The sequence below is a fragment of the Macaca mulatta genome, chromosome 18 (genome assembly GCF_049350105.2).
Source record: "Macaca mulatta isolate MMU2019108-1 chromosome 18, T2T-MMU8v2.0, whole genome shotgun sequence".
In the NCBI taxonomy this organism is placed as follows: Eukaryota; Metazoa; Chordata; class Mammalia; order Primates; family Cercopithecidae; genus Macaca; species Macaca mulatta.
The window spans coordinates 22,484,292-22,502,892 of record NC_133423.1 but is presented as its reverse complement, the minus strand read 5'-3'; the positions used below and the strand labels follow the sequence as shown (position 1 = coordinate 22,502,892).

General features: G+C 46.7%; 1 protein-coding gene across 6 annotated transcripts in view; it reads right to left on the bottom strand.

Annotated features, from left to right (window-relative positions):
* ALPK2 (alpha kinase 2) overlaps positions 1–18,601 on the bottom strand; it is a 142,740-nt gene that overhangs the window by 16,359 nt on the left and 107,780 nt on the right. For 3 of the 6 annotated variants that reach the window (XM_015122093.3, XM_077974714.1, XM_077974713.1), the window contains 4 exons: positions 18,323–18,597; positions 16,109–16,197; positions 6,592–6,809; positions 967–1,015 (listed from right to left, as the gene is read on the bottom strand). In XM_015122093.3, the coding sequence (XP_014977579.3) occupies positions 967–1,015; positions 6,592–6,809; positions 16,109–16,197; positions 18,323–18,597 (631 nt within the window). Of the gene's footprint in view, positions 1–966; positions 1,016–4,392; positions 4,448–6,591; positions 6,810–16,108; positions 16,198–18,322; positions 18,598–18,601 lie in introns of all 6 variants that reach the window. The other 3 variants (XM_077974715.1, XM_077974716.1, XR_013408104.1) reach the window with 2 other exon arrangements.

Genomic DNA, 18,601 nt, shown 5'->3' with positions numbered 1-18,601 from the left:
TCTACCTCCCAAATGGCCCTGGTGCTTCCCAGCATGGCGCCTGGTGGTGTGGTGCCCCCTCTTGGGAGCTGTGAGTAACAAACTAGCTTTTCAATGGCAACTGTCTCCTGATCTGTTGACCTTACGATACCTCATACTAATAAAACCTACATTTTGAAATGGAAGCCATCCCTTCCAAAAGTCATGAGCACTCTTTTCCTCCCCCTTACAGACGGTCTCAGTACACAGGAAGAGCAGGAGCGGGCAAAGGCAACGGCGGTTCCAACACGGAATTGCATCTTCACCAAGAACCACAAATGGCTGGCTTTCTCCTCAGTGGCAGTCAGGTAAAGAAGTGGGAAGGGGCAGCTTGTTAAAAAGACGCCCCAGTAAAATGTGATCATAGCATCATCTTCTGTGTGTGCCTCACACTAAGCAAAGCACCACTCTATATTAGAAAAATAAAGCCATCATCAAAAACAGGTAACTAATCACAGCTCTGCCAGAGACGTTGCCTCCTATGATTATCATCATGGGGGTCTGTGAGCTGCCTAAAGTCCTTTTTGGGGAAAAATTAATTTGAAATATACAAATTGAATTCACTGCATTCAATTGCAAAAACATATTTTTCAAAGAAGCTTTTAATAGTGAAGATATTAAATGTAAAAGAATGGAATATTCCAGTTAAAAGGCATCCAAATAATGCCAGCATTTTCTCCCCATGGTACTCCTATTGGTTATTAATCTTGAAATGTGTCTGCAAGAGTTCTCATTTGTTTCAAAGTTAAGAAACAAACGTGCTCCCCTGTGACAACAAAGTCCATAAATATTTTATATAAGTGAGAGAAATGAATTCATCCCAAGAACATTTGTCATCTGCAGTTAGGTCAAGAAATTCACTTTGCCCACCTCAGCCTGACAGTGTCTGCCTGGAAGGTGTCCTTAGCCCAGTGTTAAATGATGCACACTCTATTTTTTCCTACTCACCCTTTAGCCAGCGTTGCTATGCCAACGTCAGTTAGCTTCATTCCTACACCTACAGGAAGAGAAAACAAAGAGGGGAGTTTATGTTACTCAGGGTCCCTCAGAAAGAATGACAGCTCCTCCTCCTTCCCCTTCCTGCACAAACACCTGAGGCCTCTTTCAAATACGCATCCAGCTTTAGGCAGGGACCATGGGGAAGGCAGCAGTTAGCGGGACTCAAGTCTTATGTGAGCAGACAACCCAAGCCATCTCAGCTCCAGAAATGAAGTCCTCTGCCTGCCTGGCCCACCCACCCCATGACAAGGAGGGAGCTGGCCACTCTGAAAAAATCTGAGGCCCAGTGCTTGCCCCGTAAGCTCTCTCCCCAGAAATACTCTGACTTCGGCTTAGGTCTGGCTCCCCATTCTTCAATGAAACTGGAAACCCTTACATGGTGGAAAGAAGAGTAGGCATGGCCTGGGATGGTCAATGCCAATAGCAAGAGGGTTTGACATGGTTTGGCCATGTCCCCACCCAAATCTCATCTTGAATGTAGCTCCCACAATTCCCAAGTGTGGTGAGAGGGACCCGGTGGGAGATAAATGAGTCATGGGGTGGTTTCCCCCATACTGTTCTCATGGTAGTGAATAAGTCTCAGGAGATCTGATGATTTCATAAGGGGCTTCCTCTTTTCCCTTGGCTCTCATTGTGTCTCTGGCCTGCCGCAGTGTAAGACGTGCTTTCCGCCTTCCACCATGATCGTGAGGCCTCCCCAGCCATGTGGAACTATCAGTCCATTAACCTCTTTTTCTTTATAAATTACCCAGTCTTGGGTATGTCTTTATCAGCAGTGTGAAAATGAACTAACACAGGGCTCAAGGGGCATGTGTTTAGTTGAAAGTCAAACTTCAGATACGTGATTTCTCATTTCCATAAAGATCGTTTTTCAATCCAGGACTGAAGGTTTTCTGGGTGGTCAGTGTTAGGCCCCAGGAAACAATCTTGAATTCTATGTAGACGCTGAACCAATGGCCTGGGGAAGCAGACATTTGGAACACGTGGTTCTTGGACTCATCCTAACTGCTACCTACTAAACCATGGTGGGGGTAGGTGGGGGATACCAAAACCAAAACAACAGAACAGCTACCTGAGCTTCCCACTCTGGTTCAGCAAAGAGCAACAGGCACCCATCGCAAGCATATGGAAGCCTTTTCTCATCTGCCTTTCCAGCAGGAGGGGTAGGGAGGGTAGCTCGGCAGCCAGGGAGGCAAAGGGAATAGACCATCCCACTGTTTTCCACCGTGAGGAATGACAAGAGCTGCCATCCCCTTCTGTAGTGGAGAGCGCCACCCTCTCTCACTCTACCCGCAGTCTCAGCCTGCATCCTGAACCTCTCCCAGGTCTAGTGGAAAGTAAAGCACTTCCCTGATGCCCAGAGTGTGGATTCCCTCTTGGCCTTTCCAGAATCTCCACGCCCTGACCATGTACCAATTCCACTCCTGTCTCCCTAGGGTGAGGCTATGGGCACTTGCTCCAATGCAGTGGACCTCTGCCAGGACCTTACCCATGCAATCTAGTGATGACATTTTATCCCAGGGCCCACAGTGCCACCCCACCAGTGCGTCTGCACCTGCTAGATGCCTGGGTCCTGCCTCCCGTGCTCTTGTCCCTGCGTCTTGGGCCCCATGGGCCAGGCTGTGAGCACTGGCATTCCCCACCTCCAGCAAGTGACTTGCCCATGGAGGGCCCTGGCAGCCTAGAAACCAGTTTGGGCTGTGGAAAGGAAAGAAACTCAGCATCCCGCTAAAGCCAACCATGAGGATCAGATCTGCTGGCCACCTACTCCATGGTTCTGCACCCATGTGGAGTGCTGCTTCTGAGGCCCAGGAAAAGACAGCTAAAGAGTTAATGCTCTGATTCAGCGGTATCCGCTGGGAGCATGGCAAAAACACAGGACACGTTGGGATTCAGGCTGGTTAGTCAGACAGAAGCCATGAGGCCTGCTTTTCTGCAGTGCACCTGTGAGCTACATTAGACACGGCACTTTGGGAGAACCAGTGACCATTTTAAAAGTCTCTTTTGCAGTTGGTCACTAATTCATCTCATTCTTTCAAAGCTGCTAATAACTCAAACATATGTAGAAATGGTTCACATAGCTTCTATTACAGGGACTATGCTTTGAAAAAAAAAAACCCACCAAATTGCAAAAGCTCTCACTGGACATCTTATTTCATGGAAAATTGTATTTTAAAATTACAGTTCTAAGCCACATGGAAATCCAATTTGAAAAAGTCATTTGGCAAAAGGTCTTTGAACTTGGAGAATTGCTTTCCCTTGTTTCCCACAATTACCAGCTGTCACTTACAGTTTAGAAAGACAGAATATAATTTTTAAAAGAAAACTTCCCTCTCTCAGTTTAATAATTTGCCTGCAATTCTGTCAAGGTTATTAAGAACCTCTAGAGGCTAAAGTTAAATCCTAGTGTGCAGCTATCAAGCTGAGTTGGAGATAACAGTAATCTACAGGTTGTTTCTAATAGAAGAAAGGAAATGAACAGCCTTAGAAGTTCATTCTCCAGAATTCGAGGTCTTGAGTGTTTTGGGTGACAGCTTGTTAGAAAACCTGGTAGTCTCACCAGTATGCAGGTCTCAGGTCCAAATCACAGGCTCATCTTTTACCCCGCAAACCTGGCACAATCTTCTAAACAAGCAAATACAGCCAGGAGGAGTTAACTTTTAAAAGTCCAAAAAGGTGGTGATAGAATTTGAGTTTAATTCTAATTCCAATGTCTCTGTAAAATTATAAAAAGTGGAGTTGGCCTTAGAGAATAGATGTGCTGTCTCATGCCACAATGACAATGACAGTAAAAATATTTTTTGTCCGTCAATAGAGAGTAAATAAACACCATTACTTAACACCACACCACCATGTTAAACCACGCACATCATTTACAGAGAGATGTGATATTCCATTACTGTTGTTTACTAGTACCTGGAAGTAAAACTAACTGTTCACGAAGCCCTGGGTGCTGCTTTTCAACGGAAGAGCTATATTTAATACAAAATTAATTCCCAAGGAGAAAAGATGGGGGACAGCAGCAATTGCACAGCCAGAGTCTAAATAGAACAAACAGCTGTCTGTTAAGACCATATATTTTGTGTGTGTGTGTGTGTGGCAGCAGTCTCTTCAAAGAGCGAAGTCTGACTTAAATTTGCAGATTGGCTTCATCTGCAAGGCAGTAATGTTGCATTTCCCAGCTGGCCTGCAAGGAGTCCTTCCAAGGGCTTAGGAGGAAGAGCAGTACACATACCAGAGCCTTATTACATCAGGAGAGACTTGGAAAGGTCTGGAAGTAAATATCTTGCAAATTTGCTAAATTGTTATTTGTGGAAAGAACTTGGAATTCAGAGTCAGAAAATGCGGGTTGGAGTCTTGGACCCCTCTACTTACTAGCTGAGCGACAGCAGACAATTAAATCACGGTCTCCAGGCCTCAGTTTTCTCATCTGTAAAATGGGGATCATAATATCTTCTCTGCAGGGTTATTATGAAGATTAAGTAAAAATAGTAGAAAAAAATGAATGGATACAAAAACTGATGAAATCCAAGTAAAGTTTTTAGTGTAGTTGATTATATTCTGCCAGTGTCCATCTCTTGGTTTTGATAATATACTATACTTATGTGAGATGTCACCATTAGGTGAAGCTGGGTGAAGCGTACATGTGAACCACTCCATATATTTTTGCAAATTCTTGCTAGTCTATAATTATTTCAAACTAAAGGCTGGGGCACAGTGGCCCTGTAATCCTAGCACTTTGGGAGGCCGAGGCAGGAAGATCACCTGAGTCCAGGAGCTCAAGACCAGCCTGAGCAACAAAGTGAAACCCCATCTCCCCCCACACACCACCCCCACACACACGAAAGAATTAGCCAGGTGTGATGGCACACTCCTGTGGTCCCAGCTACATGGCAGGATGAGGCAGGAGGATCACTTGAGTCCAGGAGATTGAGGCTGCAGTGAGCTGTGTTTGCACCACTGCACTCCAGCCTGGGTGACAGAGTGACACGCTGTCTCAAACAAATTTAAAAAAATGAGTTAAAAAAATAGGAACCATTTATTATGTGGCAATGCTGCAATTAGTGGTTTACTATCTCATTTAATTCTCAGAACAACCCTGTGTGGAGGTTACTGAAGCAGGGAGAAAGGTAATTTGCTCACAGGCTACCAGGTTGGAAGTGGCAGTGCAGGGAACAGAACCCCAAGGTGGTCTTGCTCTTCAACACCATGTAATAGCTAGAGCTTGAGATCCTCATCTGGGACAATGTTTGACATTTGGTAGACAGACAATAATACAGTTCAGATTTTCTTAATAGCAAACGGAAATAGGGAAACTCTTGCGGCGGAAGCTGCTGGTGCCTTACCTATTGCCCTCACCCTAACCACTTCTGTGCACCTGGCTCCACTTCTCAGTGCCACACCAGCATTTCTCTGCCTAAGAACTTTCTCTGATCATGTTTTTTATCCAGCTTAGCTTGCCCGTGTAGGCAGGTGACAGGTGCAGGGGAAGTAATGCCCCCACCCAGAGCAGCCGCCAGCTGGTGATCCTGGTAGCTGGTGCATACACACCCCGGCTCCCTCACTGAGAAGTGTGCTCTGCAGGGCTCCCCGCAGATGTCAGCTCCAGCACCCATGGCAGTCACTGGCTAGTAATAACATACTCCACCAGCCTCCTTTCCTTCCCCAGTTGCACTTCCCTACTCCTCTATTGGCGTTTCCTGGGATCCCCTCTCAAATAAGCCATTTGCACATGAGTACCTGTCTCAGGTCTGTCTTAGGGGAAGCCTAATGATGACATCTCCATTCCACAGAAGAAATGGTATTCCTAAACAGTTGTGTATATATTGAAAACATGCTATACATTCAGCAGAGGAGCTTAAAATCTAAAGCATTCTAAAGACTCTTTTGTCTATTGAGAATGGAATACTACATTTTAATTTATCTTATGGTAGATCTGGATTTGGGTATATATTGCTGAGTCTAGGCCTATTGAGGATATAACAGTAAAGCCACTCTCTGGTTACCTGTTGTAATGGGAAGGCATTATTGGAATGAATTATTAAAATGAAATGAACTCTAGGCACAGTGGCTCATGCCTGTAATCCCAACACTTTTGGAGGCCAGTGTGGGAGGATCGCTAGAGCCCAGTAGTTTGAGACCAGCTGGGAAACTGTCCAGGACCCTGTCTCTGCAAAAAAAAAATTTTTAATTAGCCAAGTGTGGTGGAATGCATGTGCAGTCTCAGCTACTCTAGAGGCTGAGGCAGGAAGAATACTTGAGCCCAGGAGTTCAAAGCTGCAGTAAGCTATGATCGTGCCATTGTACTCTAGCCTCGGTGACAGAGTGAGACCCTGACCCCCGCCCCAAAATTTTTTTAAATAAAAATAAAATGAAATGGCCATCTGGCTGGTCATTTCAGGCTCTGTTATCGAATCTCATTTCTGATGAGGCATCAGTAACACCTTCTGCAGGCAAAGGTGTTTAAAGGTACTCAGCAGGCCTATCCTTCCTCTCCTTCCCCTCCCTCTCCACCCACAGGAACGTCTCTGGCCCACAGCATCCCTGGAGCCCAGGCTAAGCTGCTCTCCTCACCCTGCATGTCCGTCACCAGGAGGCAGCCACTTGTTTTCTGGTACACCCAGTGCTGGAAGGTGCAACACTTCTGACCAGCTTCTGATTCTCTTCTCAAGAAGTTTATTTCTTTCCCATCCCTGATGGAATACTTCACAAATTCTCCAATCAGCTCCTCCTCCACTGTAGCATACGGGATATTGTTCTCAGGCCGATGGATAAGAAAAATAGGAATGATCCTGGCAGGGAAGAGAACACAGGTGCACATCGAGGTCTCCACTGGGAAGAGAGGCTCCTGCGGCATTCGTCCTTCGCCTGGAGCAGCAGGGAGTGTAGAATTTGTCCCCAACTCTGCTAGGTTTAGACTACAAATCCATCCAATGACTTTTTAATGGGTAAGATATGTTTCTGTGTTTTATTTGTTGTTATAAATTCCTCCTTGGGAGGGGGGTTAATTGCTCATGTAGAAATGAATGTCTTCATTGTAGTCATATCTTAATGACCCATCAATCAATGACTGTAATCTATCTATCAATTCATCCATTCATCTACTCATGCACCCATCCATTTGTCCATCCATTCATCCTTCATTCTACTCACCCTCCTCTTCCCCTCCCTCCATCCGTTCCTTCATTCCATCTATCCTTCCTTCCTTTCATCCATCCAATCCATCCATCCATCCATCCATCCACCCACCCACCCACTGATCCTTCTTTCCTCTCATTCAGTCAACCAATATTTATTCAGTGGCCTGTATGTGTCAGATGCTCTTCCAGATGCTATTCCTCAAAACAGCAGTAAAGAAAACAGAGGCTGTGTTCTCGGGGCTCTCACCTTTAAATGAAGGAGACTGACAATAATCGAGTAAATGCATGGTGCTAAGTGCTAAGTGGGAAAACCCAGCAGTGAAGAGGAGACAGAGGCATGCAGTGGAGTGGGGCAGCTGTCTTATGTAGGGATGTCAGAGCAGCCCTTGTTCATGGATAAAGAACAGTTGAGCAGAGGCCTATAGGAAGTGAGGGGAGCCATGAGGACATCGACGGTAGAACATTCCAGGTCGAAGGCACCCCGAGGAGAAATGCTCAGGGCAGGAGCACTCCTGGTGTGCGGCAGGAGTGCAGGGAGCCAGGGAGATTGGCAGAAGTTGGGGGAGGCAGAGGGGACAGGAAATCAGGCCTTGGGGGACCTCGGAGGCCATTTGGAAAACTTTTCCCTTTGTACTGAGTTGGATGAGAAGCCACTGGAGGATTTGGGGCAAGGGAGGGACACGACGAGATTTCTGCATGACAAAGATCACTGCTTCTCTGTGGAGAATAGGCCAGGGGTGGGGCAGGGAGACTGGGGCCAGGTAATGATGTCCAGGGAGCTGGAGAGGTGATCAGATATGGGATGGAGTTTCCAGCATTATCCATTTGCTGTCACATCATCCTACATGATGATTTCCTACCTGTCCCTCTCTCTTAAAAGCACCTACACCTCCTCCCCCAACCGCACTCTCATCTTCCTGTTTCAGTGTGAAAACTGAAGGTTTGGGAGAACCTCTAAGTGCTGCCATGAGCACATCCATATTCTCACCTCCCGGTCTGTGCCCACGCACTGCGCCCTCTTCCTACACGATGCGCCATCTCTGCTCCATCCTGAACCATCTCCTCTACAGGTGCCCTGGTCCCCACCCCTCTCAAATCCTCCAGGTATTGCTACAGCAGTTTTCCCTCTTTCTCATCCATCAATATTCCCTCTACAGAATCATTTCCAAAAGCCTAGCAGCACTCTGTGATAACTACACAGCATGGTGACCCTACAACCCACCCCAACTACTGACTCACATTTGACATCGAAACTCACATCCGCTGTAGACTCGCTGTCTCCAGTCCCTCCCCTCCCATTCTCTCTTGAACATCTGAAAGAGGCTTTCCCTCAAAAGAAGCCTCTGTCAAGGACAGCACGACCATCATGCTGCTAAGTCCAGTGCTCTCTTCTCGGCACCTACCCCTTTTGGTCTCAGCAGCTCTGGGCACAGTGGATCTCTCACTTCTTTCTGATACGCCTTTCCCTGACTTCCTCATGGCTTTTCTCTGCTTCACTGGCTACCTCTTCTCTGTCTCCTTTGCGAGTTCCTCATCCTCTCGTCAATCTTTAGACTCGGGAAGGCTCTGGAACAACTCTTTTCTCACAATCCCTAGCAACTTCCTTGCTTTAAATACCATTCAGATGCCGATGATTTCCACATTTATGTCCCCAGTCCAGCCCTGTCCCTGAGTTCCCTGCCCACCATCTCCACGTGATGTCTCATGGGCATCTCAAATTTAACATGGCATTGGGCACACATGGCCATAAAGATGGCAACAATAGACACCGGGGATTCCAAAAGAGGGGAGGGAGGGTGGAGGGTAAGGTTGAAAAACTACCTATTGGGTGCCATGTTCACTATTTGGGTGATGGGTTTAGTTAAAGCCCAAACCTCAGCATCACACAATACAGCCACGTTAACATGCCTGCACATAGACCCCATGAATCTAAAAAAAAAAAAAAAAAAAAAGGAAAAATAAAGAAAAATAAAAGGCACCCACAATAAAAACATTTAAATGATATTTTAAAAATTACCATGGCAGAAACTGAAGAGCTCATTTGCCCCCACTCCCCACATCTGCCTCTTCTCAGTGACTGGCAGCTTGTGAAAACAGAAACAATCAATTCGCTCAATAAACATCTACTGAATAGCTGCGTCAGAATCCCAAAGACTCACCAGGAGGGCAGAGGTGACTAAGACACAGTCCCTACCTTCCAGGGGCAGCCGTAGGGGAAGGTGCACGGAGAAGCAAAGCCCAGCACATAGTAAATGTTCCTGGTTCAAAATAAGTGTTTGGCAAAATATGAATGAATGAATGAATGCTTATATATGTATATATAATATTTCTATATGTTTCTCAATTTCAGCGCTATTGACATCTGGGCAGATAGTTCTCCGTGGGGGTGGCAGGAGGCCGTCCTGTGCGAGCAGCCTGTTTAGCAGCCTCCCTGGCTTCTACTTGCCAGATGCCAGTAGTCCTTCCCAGATCCTGACCATCAAAAGTGTCTCCACAACCATCACTGTCCCCTGGGGGTTATGAACCACTGACAGAGAATCTGATCTTACAAATTTGTAAGTAGCCAAAGAAGCGATCGCCTAGTTTCACGTTGATAACATAGATACCACTTTCAAGGGCTTAAAATAGAAACACTGATGGCAGGCCATAGAGGCAAGAGGAAAACGTGAGATGCTGACTTTCGCTGCTCATTAATTTTTTTTAATTACAAAATGCTTGTCAAATGAGTAAATGAACAAATATACCGTGTCTCATGTAGGCCCCTAACTATATGTTTAACAAATCAGAAAATCAACTTTTGGGAGGGACCAAGTGACCAGAGAGAAATGGCGACGGGGCAGCTATACCAGAGACCTATGCATGCAAAGATGTGACCAGCTGCCCTGGGGTGGGGATGGAGCAAAACCCCACAAAGAGCCCTTAAATGAAAATGCCTCAAAAATGGCATGGGCTTTGAATCAGGATCTTTAAACGTAATTGTGTAGAATAATCCCATCTAACATAGTGGCCACACACAACGTCAGGAAAAGTTGTGGGGGCAGCAGAGATGGGTGAGCTCCTCTGCTGCCCATGTGGTTCCTTTCTCCCTTGAACGGCGCTAGTGAAGACCTGGTCACTTCTCTCTCAGAGGGAACGTGGGCCTCTAGACCCCGTCTCCCAGTGGAATGAACATGTAAGTCTTGCCCCTCACAATAGGAAGGAAAGCTTGAGCTGGGACCTCCGGTTCTGTGATTGCCACTCAGGAAAGCACCTTTGCAAAGACTATAACCGTGAGAAAATTATGACAGTGAAAATGATCTAACTGATTCCATTTTCCCTTTAATCTTCAAGCTGCCCTTGTTCATTCCTGGGCAGAGGCCAAAGTAACTTTGGGAGGAATTTAGTTTATAGTTTAGCAAGCAAAGATGGTAACAGCCCCTCTCCAAAACAAACCGCCTCCTTGCTTGGGGACCAGACCGCCTTTGTAAAACCAACAACTTAGCCACAAGATTAGAAATTATGGCTCAGGTGTCATGCAGCCAGAGGCCACAATATTCCTAACTTCCCCAGTTGCTCGCACAAATAACATTACTAGTGTAAATCCTAAGACTGGTGTTTGAGGTATTTTTTAGACCCTGTATTCTGGTGGATCAGCTGGCACCACCCAGATTGGTCAACTGGCTCATCTGGTCTTGTGGCCTTCACCCAGGAATGGACTCAATGCAAGAGGACAACTTAGTATCCCTGATTCCATCCCTGACCCAACTCCAATCTCTATTTCCTAGCCCCCAGAATTCCAAACTCTCAAACAAACAAACAAACAAACCCTAGCCTCCAAATTTCCAGGGAGTTTGATTTGAGTAGTAATAAAACTCCAGTCTCCCATTTAGCCAGTTCTGTCAGAGGCATGTGAACCAGACCAACTCCATCTTGAATAGGGGCTGGGTAAAATAAGGCTGAAACCTATTGGGCTGCATTCTCAGATAGTTAAGGCATTCTAAGTCACAGGATGAGATAGGAGATTGGCACAGGATACAGGTCATAAAGACCTTGCTGATAAAACAAGCTGCAGTAAAGAAGCCGGCTAAATCTCACCCAAACCAAGATGGATATGAGAATGACTTCTGGCCTTCCTCACTGCCACACTCCCACCAGCGCCATGACAGTTTACAAATGCCATGGCAATGTCAGGAAGTTGCCCTATATGGCCTAAAAAGGGGAGGCATGAATAATCCACCCCTTGTTTAGCATATCATCAAGAAATAACCATAAAAATGGGCAACCAGCAGCCCTTGGGGCTACTCTGTCTATGGAGTAGCCATTCTTTTATTCTTCTACTTTCTTGATAAACAGGCTTTCAATATACTCTGTGGACTTGCCCTGTATTATTTCTTGCATGAGATCCAAGAATCCTCTCTTGGAGTCTGGATTGGGACCCCTTTCCGGTAACAGTTCTATGTATAATAAACTCTTTTTTGCGATTTCCCCATCTTGATAAGTCAGCTCTGTCTGGGCAGTGGGCAAGGTGAACCCATCCAGCGGTTACACGCACACACCAGCTGGGGCACAGGTCCCGCCCTGCCCACTTGCTCTTGCCTCCGTGCAAGCTGGGAGTGTTCTCCCAGAGCAATGCCCTGCGCTTCTCCACCCAGGCTGTGCCTTCTCCCAGGAAGTAAGCTGAAGGCTCCACGTGGCTATTAACTTGAGCCAAAGGTGGTTGGAAAAACATTACTTTTTATTAAAACAAATATAGTCATAGAGGAAGGAGGACACAACACTCAATAGAATTTAAAAGCTATAAAATATTACATTTCAAAGAAATTACACCTGCGGGCCAGCTGCTTGGACGAAGCCTCCAGACCCTTTGACGGGCACACAGGTATCCTCCTCTGCCATTTAGGAGCATTTCCTGGAAACTGAGAATCCCCCTCACTTCACGAAGAGGACACAGAGGCTTGCTCACCAGCAGAATTTGAGCCAGAACCGTGTCCTTCTGGAACCCCAGCCCTGGACACAAGGCAGTAAGCCCCTCTAATAGCAGCGTACCCTGATTACTGTCGTGCCAGAGTCATTTGAGGCATTCTTTCTAATTTTAAGATAGAACCTCTTTGTGTCTTGTTAAAGAAATTTCAAATTTCAGCCAGATGGGAGTGGGCACATTAGGGCAGTGGACCTTCCCCACAGCCCTGAAATCAGTGCAGCCGCCAAGCCAGCCTCTGTCGTGCTTTGTCACTTCTGCAAGATGCAGGGCACCCTGGTTCCCTCCTGAGGACCGACCCCCTGTGGCTACTGACCCTTCTGCCAACAGAAGGGTTCATAGTTTGCTTGGGCTCTTATTAATTCTGCATCCCTGGTGGGGGGGGGGAGGGGGGAAACAGAAACAAGGGCTGGGCATTATTCAGGGTCTTAATTAGGCCTGGCCTCTGCCCAGCAGGATTCCATTTGCATAGACAATGTGACTCCATTGATATTCATGAATTCAAAAACAGAAGCTGCCCAAATGAGGAGTGTTTTCTCTCCAAGATCTCACGTGCTCCATTAAAATAGGCTTCTCCAGGCCCGCTTCATTGCCTGGAAATAAACACGGGGGTGGCCCCCGGGTTGGGGGGGGGGTCGGTCTAGGGGGCTGTGGTAATGGGGGCGGGGGACGGGACTCCTGGCCCTCTCTCTAGATGTGCAGGCTTTCAGAGAAGGCTGGTAATATACAGGGTCAGCTCTGTGTGCGTGTGTTGTGTGTATGTGTTGTGCGTGTGGTTTGTGGTTGTGTATGTGTGTGATATATGTATGTATGTGTGGTATGTGTGTGCTGTGTGTATGTGTGTGTGGTATGTGTGTGGTATGTTTGTGTGGTGTGTATGTGTGTGTGTATTGTATGTGTGTGAGGTGTGTGTGTTATGTGGTGTGTGTGGTTTGTGTTGTGTGTATGTGTCTTGTGTGTGTATGTGTGTGGTGTGGTGAGTGGGGGTGTGTGTGGTGTGGTGTGCGTATGGGGTGTGTGTATGTGTGTGTATGTGCATATGTGGTGTGCGTGTGAGTGTGGTATGTTGTATGTGTGATGTGTGTGGGGGTGTGTAATACATATGTGTGTGTTGTATGTGTGGTGTGCGTGGTGTGTGTGTGGTGTGTGTTTTGTATGTGTGGTGTGTGTGTGTTGTATGTGTGATCTGTTTGTATGTGGTGTGTGTTGTGTTTATGTGGGAGGGTGTGTGTGGTGTGTTTGTGCGTATGGTGAGTGTTGTGTGTGTTGTGTGTGTGTGGTGTGTGTGTTGTATGTGTGGTGTGTGTGTTGTATTTGTGGTCTGTTTGTATGTGGTGTGTGTTGTGTTTGTGTGGGGGTGTGTGTGGTGTGTAGTTTGTGTGTGGTGTGTTTGTGCGTATGGTGAGTGTTGTGTGTTTGTGTGTGGTGTGTGTGGTGTGTGTGTTGTATGTGTGGTGTGTGTGTGTTGTATTTGTGGTCTGTTTGTATGTGGTGTGTGTTGTGTTTGTGTGGGGGTGTGTGTGGTGTGTGGTTTGTTGTGTGGTGTGTTTGTGCGTATGGTGAGTGTTGTGTGTTTGTGTGTGGTGTGTGTGGTATGTGTGTTGTATGTGTGGTGTGTGTGTTTGTATGTAATGTGTGTGGTGTGTGGCGTGTGGGGGGGGTGTGTTTGCAGTGTGTTTGTGTTGTGGTGGGTGTGTTTGTGTGTATGGTGAGTGTTGTTTGTGTGGTGTGTGTGTGTGTTTGTGTGTATGGTGAGTGTTGTTTGTGTGGTGTGTGTGTGTGTATGGTGAGTGTTGTTTGTGTGGTGTGTGTGTGTGTTTGTGTGTATGGTGAGTGTTGTTTGTGTGGTGTGTGTGTGTATGGTGAGTGTTGTTTGTGTGTGTGTGTGGGGGGGTGTTTGCAGTGTGTTTGTGTGGTGTGTGTGTGTGTTTGTGTGTATGGTGAGTGTTGTTTGTGTGGTGTGTGTGTGTGTGTATGGTGAGTGTTGTTTGTGTGGGGTGTGTGTGTGTGTTTGTATGGTGTGTGTTGTTTGTGTGTGTGGGGGGGGGTGTTGGCAGTGTGTTTGTGTTGTGGTGGGTGTGTTTGTGTGTATGGTGAGTGTTGTTTGTGTGGTGTGTGTGTGTGTATGGTAAGTGTTGTTTGTGTGTGTGTGGGGGGGTGTTTGCAGTGTGTTTGTGTTGTGGTGGGTGTGTTTGTGTGTATGGTGAGTGTTGTTTGTGTGGTGTGTGTGTGTGTTTGTGTGTATGGTGAGTGTTGTGTGTGTGTGGGGGGGTGGGGTGGGGTGTGTTTTCTGGCTGTAGAGTCCTCCGATTTAGGTTCCATAAACCTGGAGTCTGGCCCAGAGGCCCTTCTGAGGCCCCTTACTCCTCCCATGTGCCATCAGCATTCATGGGGTCACAAACTCTCCCCTCGTAAGGAATGGAAAAATGGTTTAGCTAGAAAAATGTCCTAACCTATCTTTAAGGCAGTGGCCTATTTACCATGATGCTAATGCAGCAAATGAATCAGCTCCTGATCCTTCACTTGCATGAGCCCTTTCCCAGTCCCTAGATCAATCCTGATATTTATAATTTTGTGTTCTTTTCTTTAAAGAGGGCCCAAATTTGCCAGGCATGGTGGCTCATGCCTATAACACCAGCACTCTGGGAGGCCGAGGCAGGAAGATCACTTGAGGCCAGGAGTTGTAGGCGGCCAGCCTGGGCAATATACAGAGACCCTGTCTCTACAAGAAAAATGCTTTTAATTAGCCAGGTGTGGTGGTGGGCACCTGTAGTCCCAGCTACTTGGGAGGCTGAATCGCTTGAGCCCGGGAGGTCAAGGCTGCAGTGAGCTGTGATTGCACCACTGCCCTCCAGCCTGGACAACAGAGGGAGACCCTGTCTCTTACAAAAAATAAAAAAGAAAGAAAGGAAAGAAAGGAAAGAAAGAAGCCCAAATTGCATAAGAGTCAAGCCACACAAAACTTGGGTCTGTCCCTGTTGGAGGACACTGTGGTTCTGTGTGTGGTAGGGTTGACTTGTGGGTTAAATCTTTTCTTTTTTGAAGAAAACTTAAGAGGACGGAGACTGGGAAAAGCGGGGCTTGGGGGAAAAAGGAGCCAGTTTCCATATCGTGAAAGCTTAACTCAGTCCAGATGGCTGTCTGTGTAATTAACAGAAAAGCAATTGTAAGTGTGTACTGAAGTGTGTTAAGCATTTCTTGAGAAAGAGCAGAAAGTGTTATGCTTTACCCATGGTCTTCCAAATGTACCACCTAAGGGAAATGATTTTTCCCATTTTGTGAGTTAACAGGGGCAATGCAGACAAGAATTTCTTCCTTCTTCCTTCTCCCAGTTTTTACTGATAGGTAAAAAGTTCCAACATGCACTAGCTAAGCCCTTTTTCTGTCCATTTAAGCGTGCAGATACGATCTCAGCCAGACAAACAGTGCCGCAAACGCAAGCTCCAGGCTCCCCAAAATTTGCTTGGGCCAGTAAATATTTAGGCAAAGAGTAGATAAAAGTGGGTGTGATTTGTCTCTGGAGGATTCCAGGAAGTGGGTACTATGTTACTATGTTTCAGATCACCCAATCCACTCTTCCGTAATACATTGCCATATTTTATTTTCATCATGGGACTAATTGCCTTGTGATATGTCTTGTTCTGTTATATTTGTTTACTGTTTAGACAATGTAATAGCTATGAGAGTAGATATCCTTTCTTTTTTATTTAACATGGTAGATTCGTGTATTGGATGGATTAATCCATACACCCATCCATCCATTCATTTATTTAAAGAATATTTATCTTCTTAAATATTAAATATATTATTATATTATATAATATTAAATATCCTACCCAGCAAGGGGTAGGATAGCAGCCATGTGAGCCCTCATGGAGCTTACAGACTGAGAGACCAGCTGAAACACTTGCCCTACTGTTCCTTCTCACTCTCTCATCCCTCCCAGTCCCCAGTGAGTCAGGAGTGTAACACAAGGCAGGGTAAATACACTTACTCAGGCACTTCTCCAAAGCCTTCCAGAGGCTGTGCTTCAGCAGCGTAGATCTTGGCATAATACCTGGCAGTATTTTGAACATAGCATTCCTATATCACCAAAATACATAGAGAGCCCCAGTGACTACAGGAAATTCAGACAGCATCGCCCAGTAAGACTATTCAGGAGATTTCCCAGTAAGGTAAAGCCAATGAATTGACTAGCCCATCCCCTGGTTGGGGTCGCAGAGGCAACAATTATTAGAACCTAGAGTTGGCCACCTACAGAAGAGCTCTGAGACATGAAGAAACTATCCTGGTGGAGGTCAAGTGGTCTCCGGGACCAGGTGTCCCAGAACTATAAAATTTCTCGAGCCAGCATGGCTGAAATTCACCCCAGAACTAAGGGGACTGGCCCCTCATCATGTCATCGGGTGGCACTTGGGGCACTACTGGGTTTCCTGTGAGATCTGCCATTGCAATCCCTTTTCAAAGGTGTAACTGAAGTAGTCATAATGAACAGCACAAGATTTCTGCCTTAGGAAAAGCTAAGTGGATTCTGCATCCTATGCTGTGGGGCTTTTCTGAGCGAGAATCCAGATGCTGGGAGATTTTCCAAGACTGTGTCATATTTGAGATAGAGGGAATACTCAGAAAAGAAAAAAGAGGGGTGGATTGGGAGGAGAAAGGAATACAATGGACAGAATCCTATATTCAGAGAGCAGAGCTGCCTTCAGAAGCACAGAGTCCCACGTGACATTGCTGTGGGATCACGATGCTTAGTGCTTGGCTGTACCTGAGAGATTCATCTGAGTTTAACCTATGGATTTTAATATTTTAAATGGTTTTAATTTTTTTTTTTTTTTTTTTTTTTTTGAGACGGAGTCTCACTCTGTCGCCCAGGCTGGAGTACAGTGGCTGGATCTCAGCTCACTGCAAGCTCCGCCTCCCGGGTTCACGCCATTCTCCTACCTCAGCCTCTGGAGTAGCTGGGACTACAGGCGCCCGCCACCTCGCCCGGGTAGTTTTTTGTATTTTTTAGTAGAGACGGGGTTTCACCGTGTTAGCCAGGATGGTCTCGATCTCCTAACCTTGTGATCCGCCCGTCTCGGCCTCCCAAAGTGCTGGGATTACAGGCTTGAGCCACCGCGCCCGGCCTAAATGGTTTTAATTGTTTAAAATGTTTATGGTAAACATTTTAAAGGGGCACATAGCTTGTGAAAGACCCAACTTTCACAATTTCACAGTGAAATGCGTGGACCAGGTGCGGTGGTGGCTCATGCCTGTAACCCCAGCACTTTGGGAGGCAGAGGCAGGAGGATCACTTGGAGCCCTCCAGGAGGTCAAGACTAGCCTGGGCAACATAGGGAGACCCTGTGTCTGAAAAAAATAAATAAATAAAAATTAGCTGGGCGTGATGGCATGCGCCCGTAGTCCTAGCTACTTAGGAGGCTGAGGCAGGAGGGTTGCTTAAGGCCAGGAGGTCAAGGCTGCTGTGGAGCCATGATCATGCCACTGCACTGCAGCCTGGGGGACAGAGTGAGACCCTGTCTCCAAAAGCAAAAAACAAAGAGGGAGTGAAATATATGGACCATATATGTGGAAAGGAGGAGGAAGGATGGAGAGAAGCTAAGGCTCTCCTGCCCTCTCCTCTCGCCTCGAGTTCTATGATTCGATAACACAGAGAAATGAGAACTCAGCTAGGGCCTTGTGTCTGTCTCTCTTCCTGTTTTATACGCTAACATTAAACCAAACTCAGGAAGGCAGAAAACAAGACCAATGCTGACTCTCCTGGATATACCCCACCCCTCTCCCTCTCCACAAACAAACCCAAACAAAACACTCCAGCAACTAGTGCTGATGTTACCTGTTCCCGGGGACCCAGGCATCTAGTGTAGCTTAGAACCCCCACTTTCCATATCATCCTAGGTCCAAGTAGATTCAACCCCCCAGGGATCTCATAGGGCTTCTTAGAAACAAAATCAGTTACATCTCAGGTTAGAACTGGTGAGGTGTCTCTAGGCATTGGCTGAGTCCCCAGTAGCTGGCATAAGGCCAGGAAATTACTCCTGAGAACTGAGAAGTGATCTCCAGCACTTAGATTCAATTGAAACCCCTAAAGAGGAAAAACACCCTTTTGAAGACACTCCCATGAATCCTGAGTCTGATTTTCATCTCGTCTTATCACGGGTGGCTCTCACACCAGAAGCGACAGCCTCTGGGCAGATGGACCCACCTGGGCAGCGAGCTTGTAGTTCCTTTGGATGAGCTCATCATTATTTCTGGTCCCATAGGCAACGGCATTGTGCACCTTAAGCACACAGGCATGGCCAGGTTTGAAGACGGGCGTGAGGCCATGCATCACCGTGCTGCGGAAGGCTTTGCGGTGAACCCCTTCTCCGAAGTGCAGCTCCTCCGTGGCGATCTGACCACGCAGGCGGCCCCCAAAGTAGCTGTCATGGAGGAAGTCTTCTTTGAAGATGAGTTGGCTGAATTCAATCTCTTCGCATCCTGA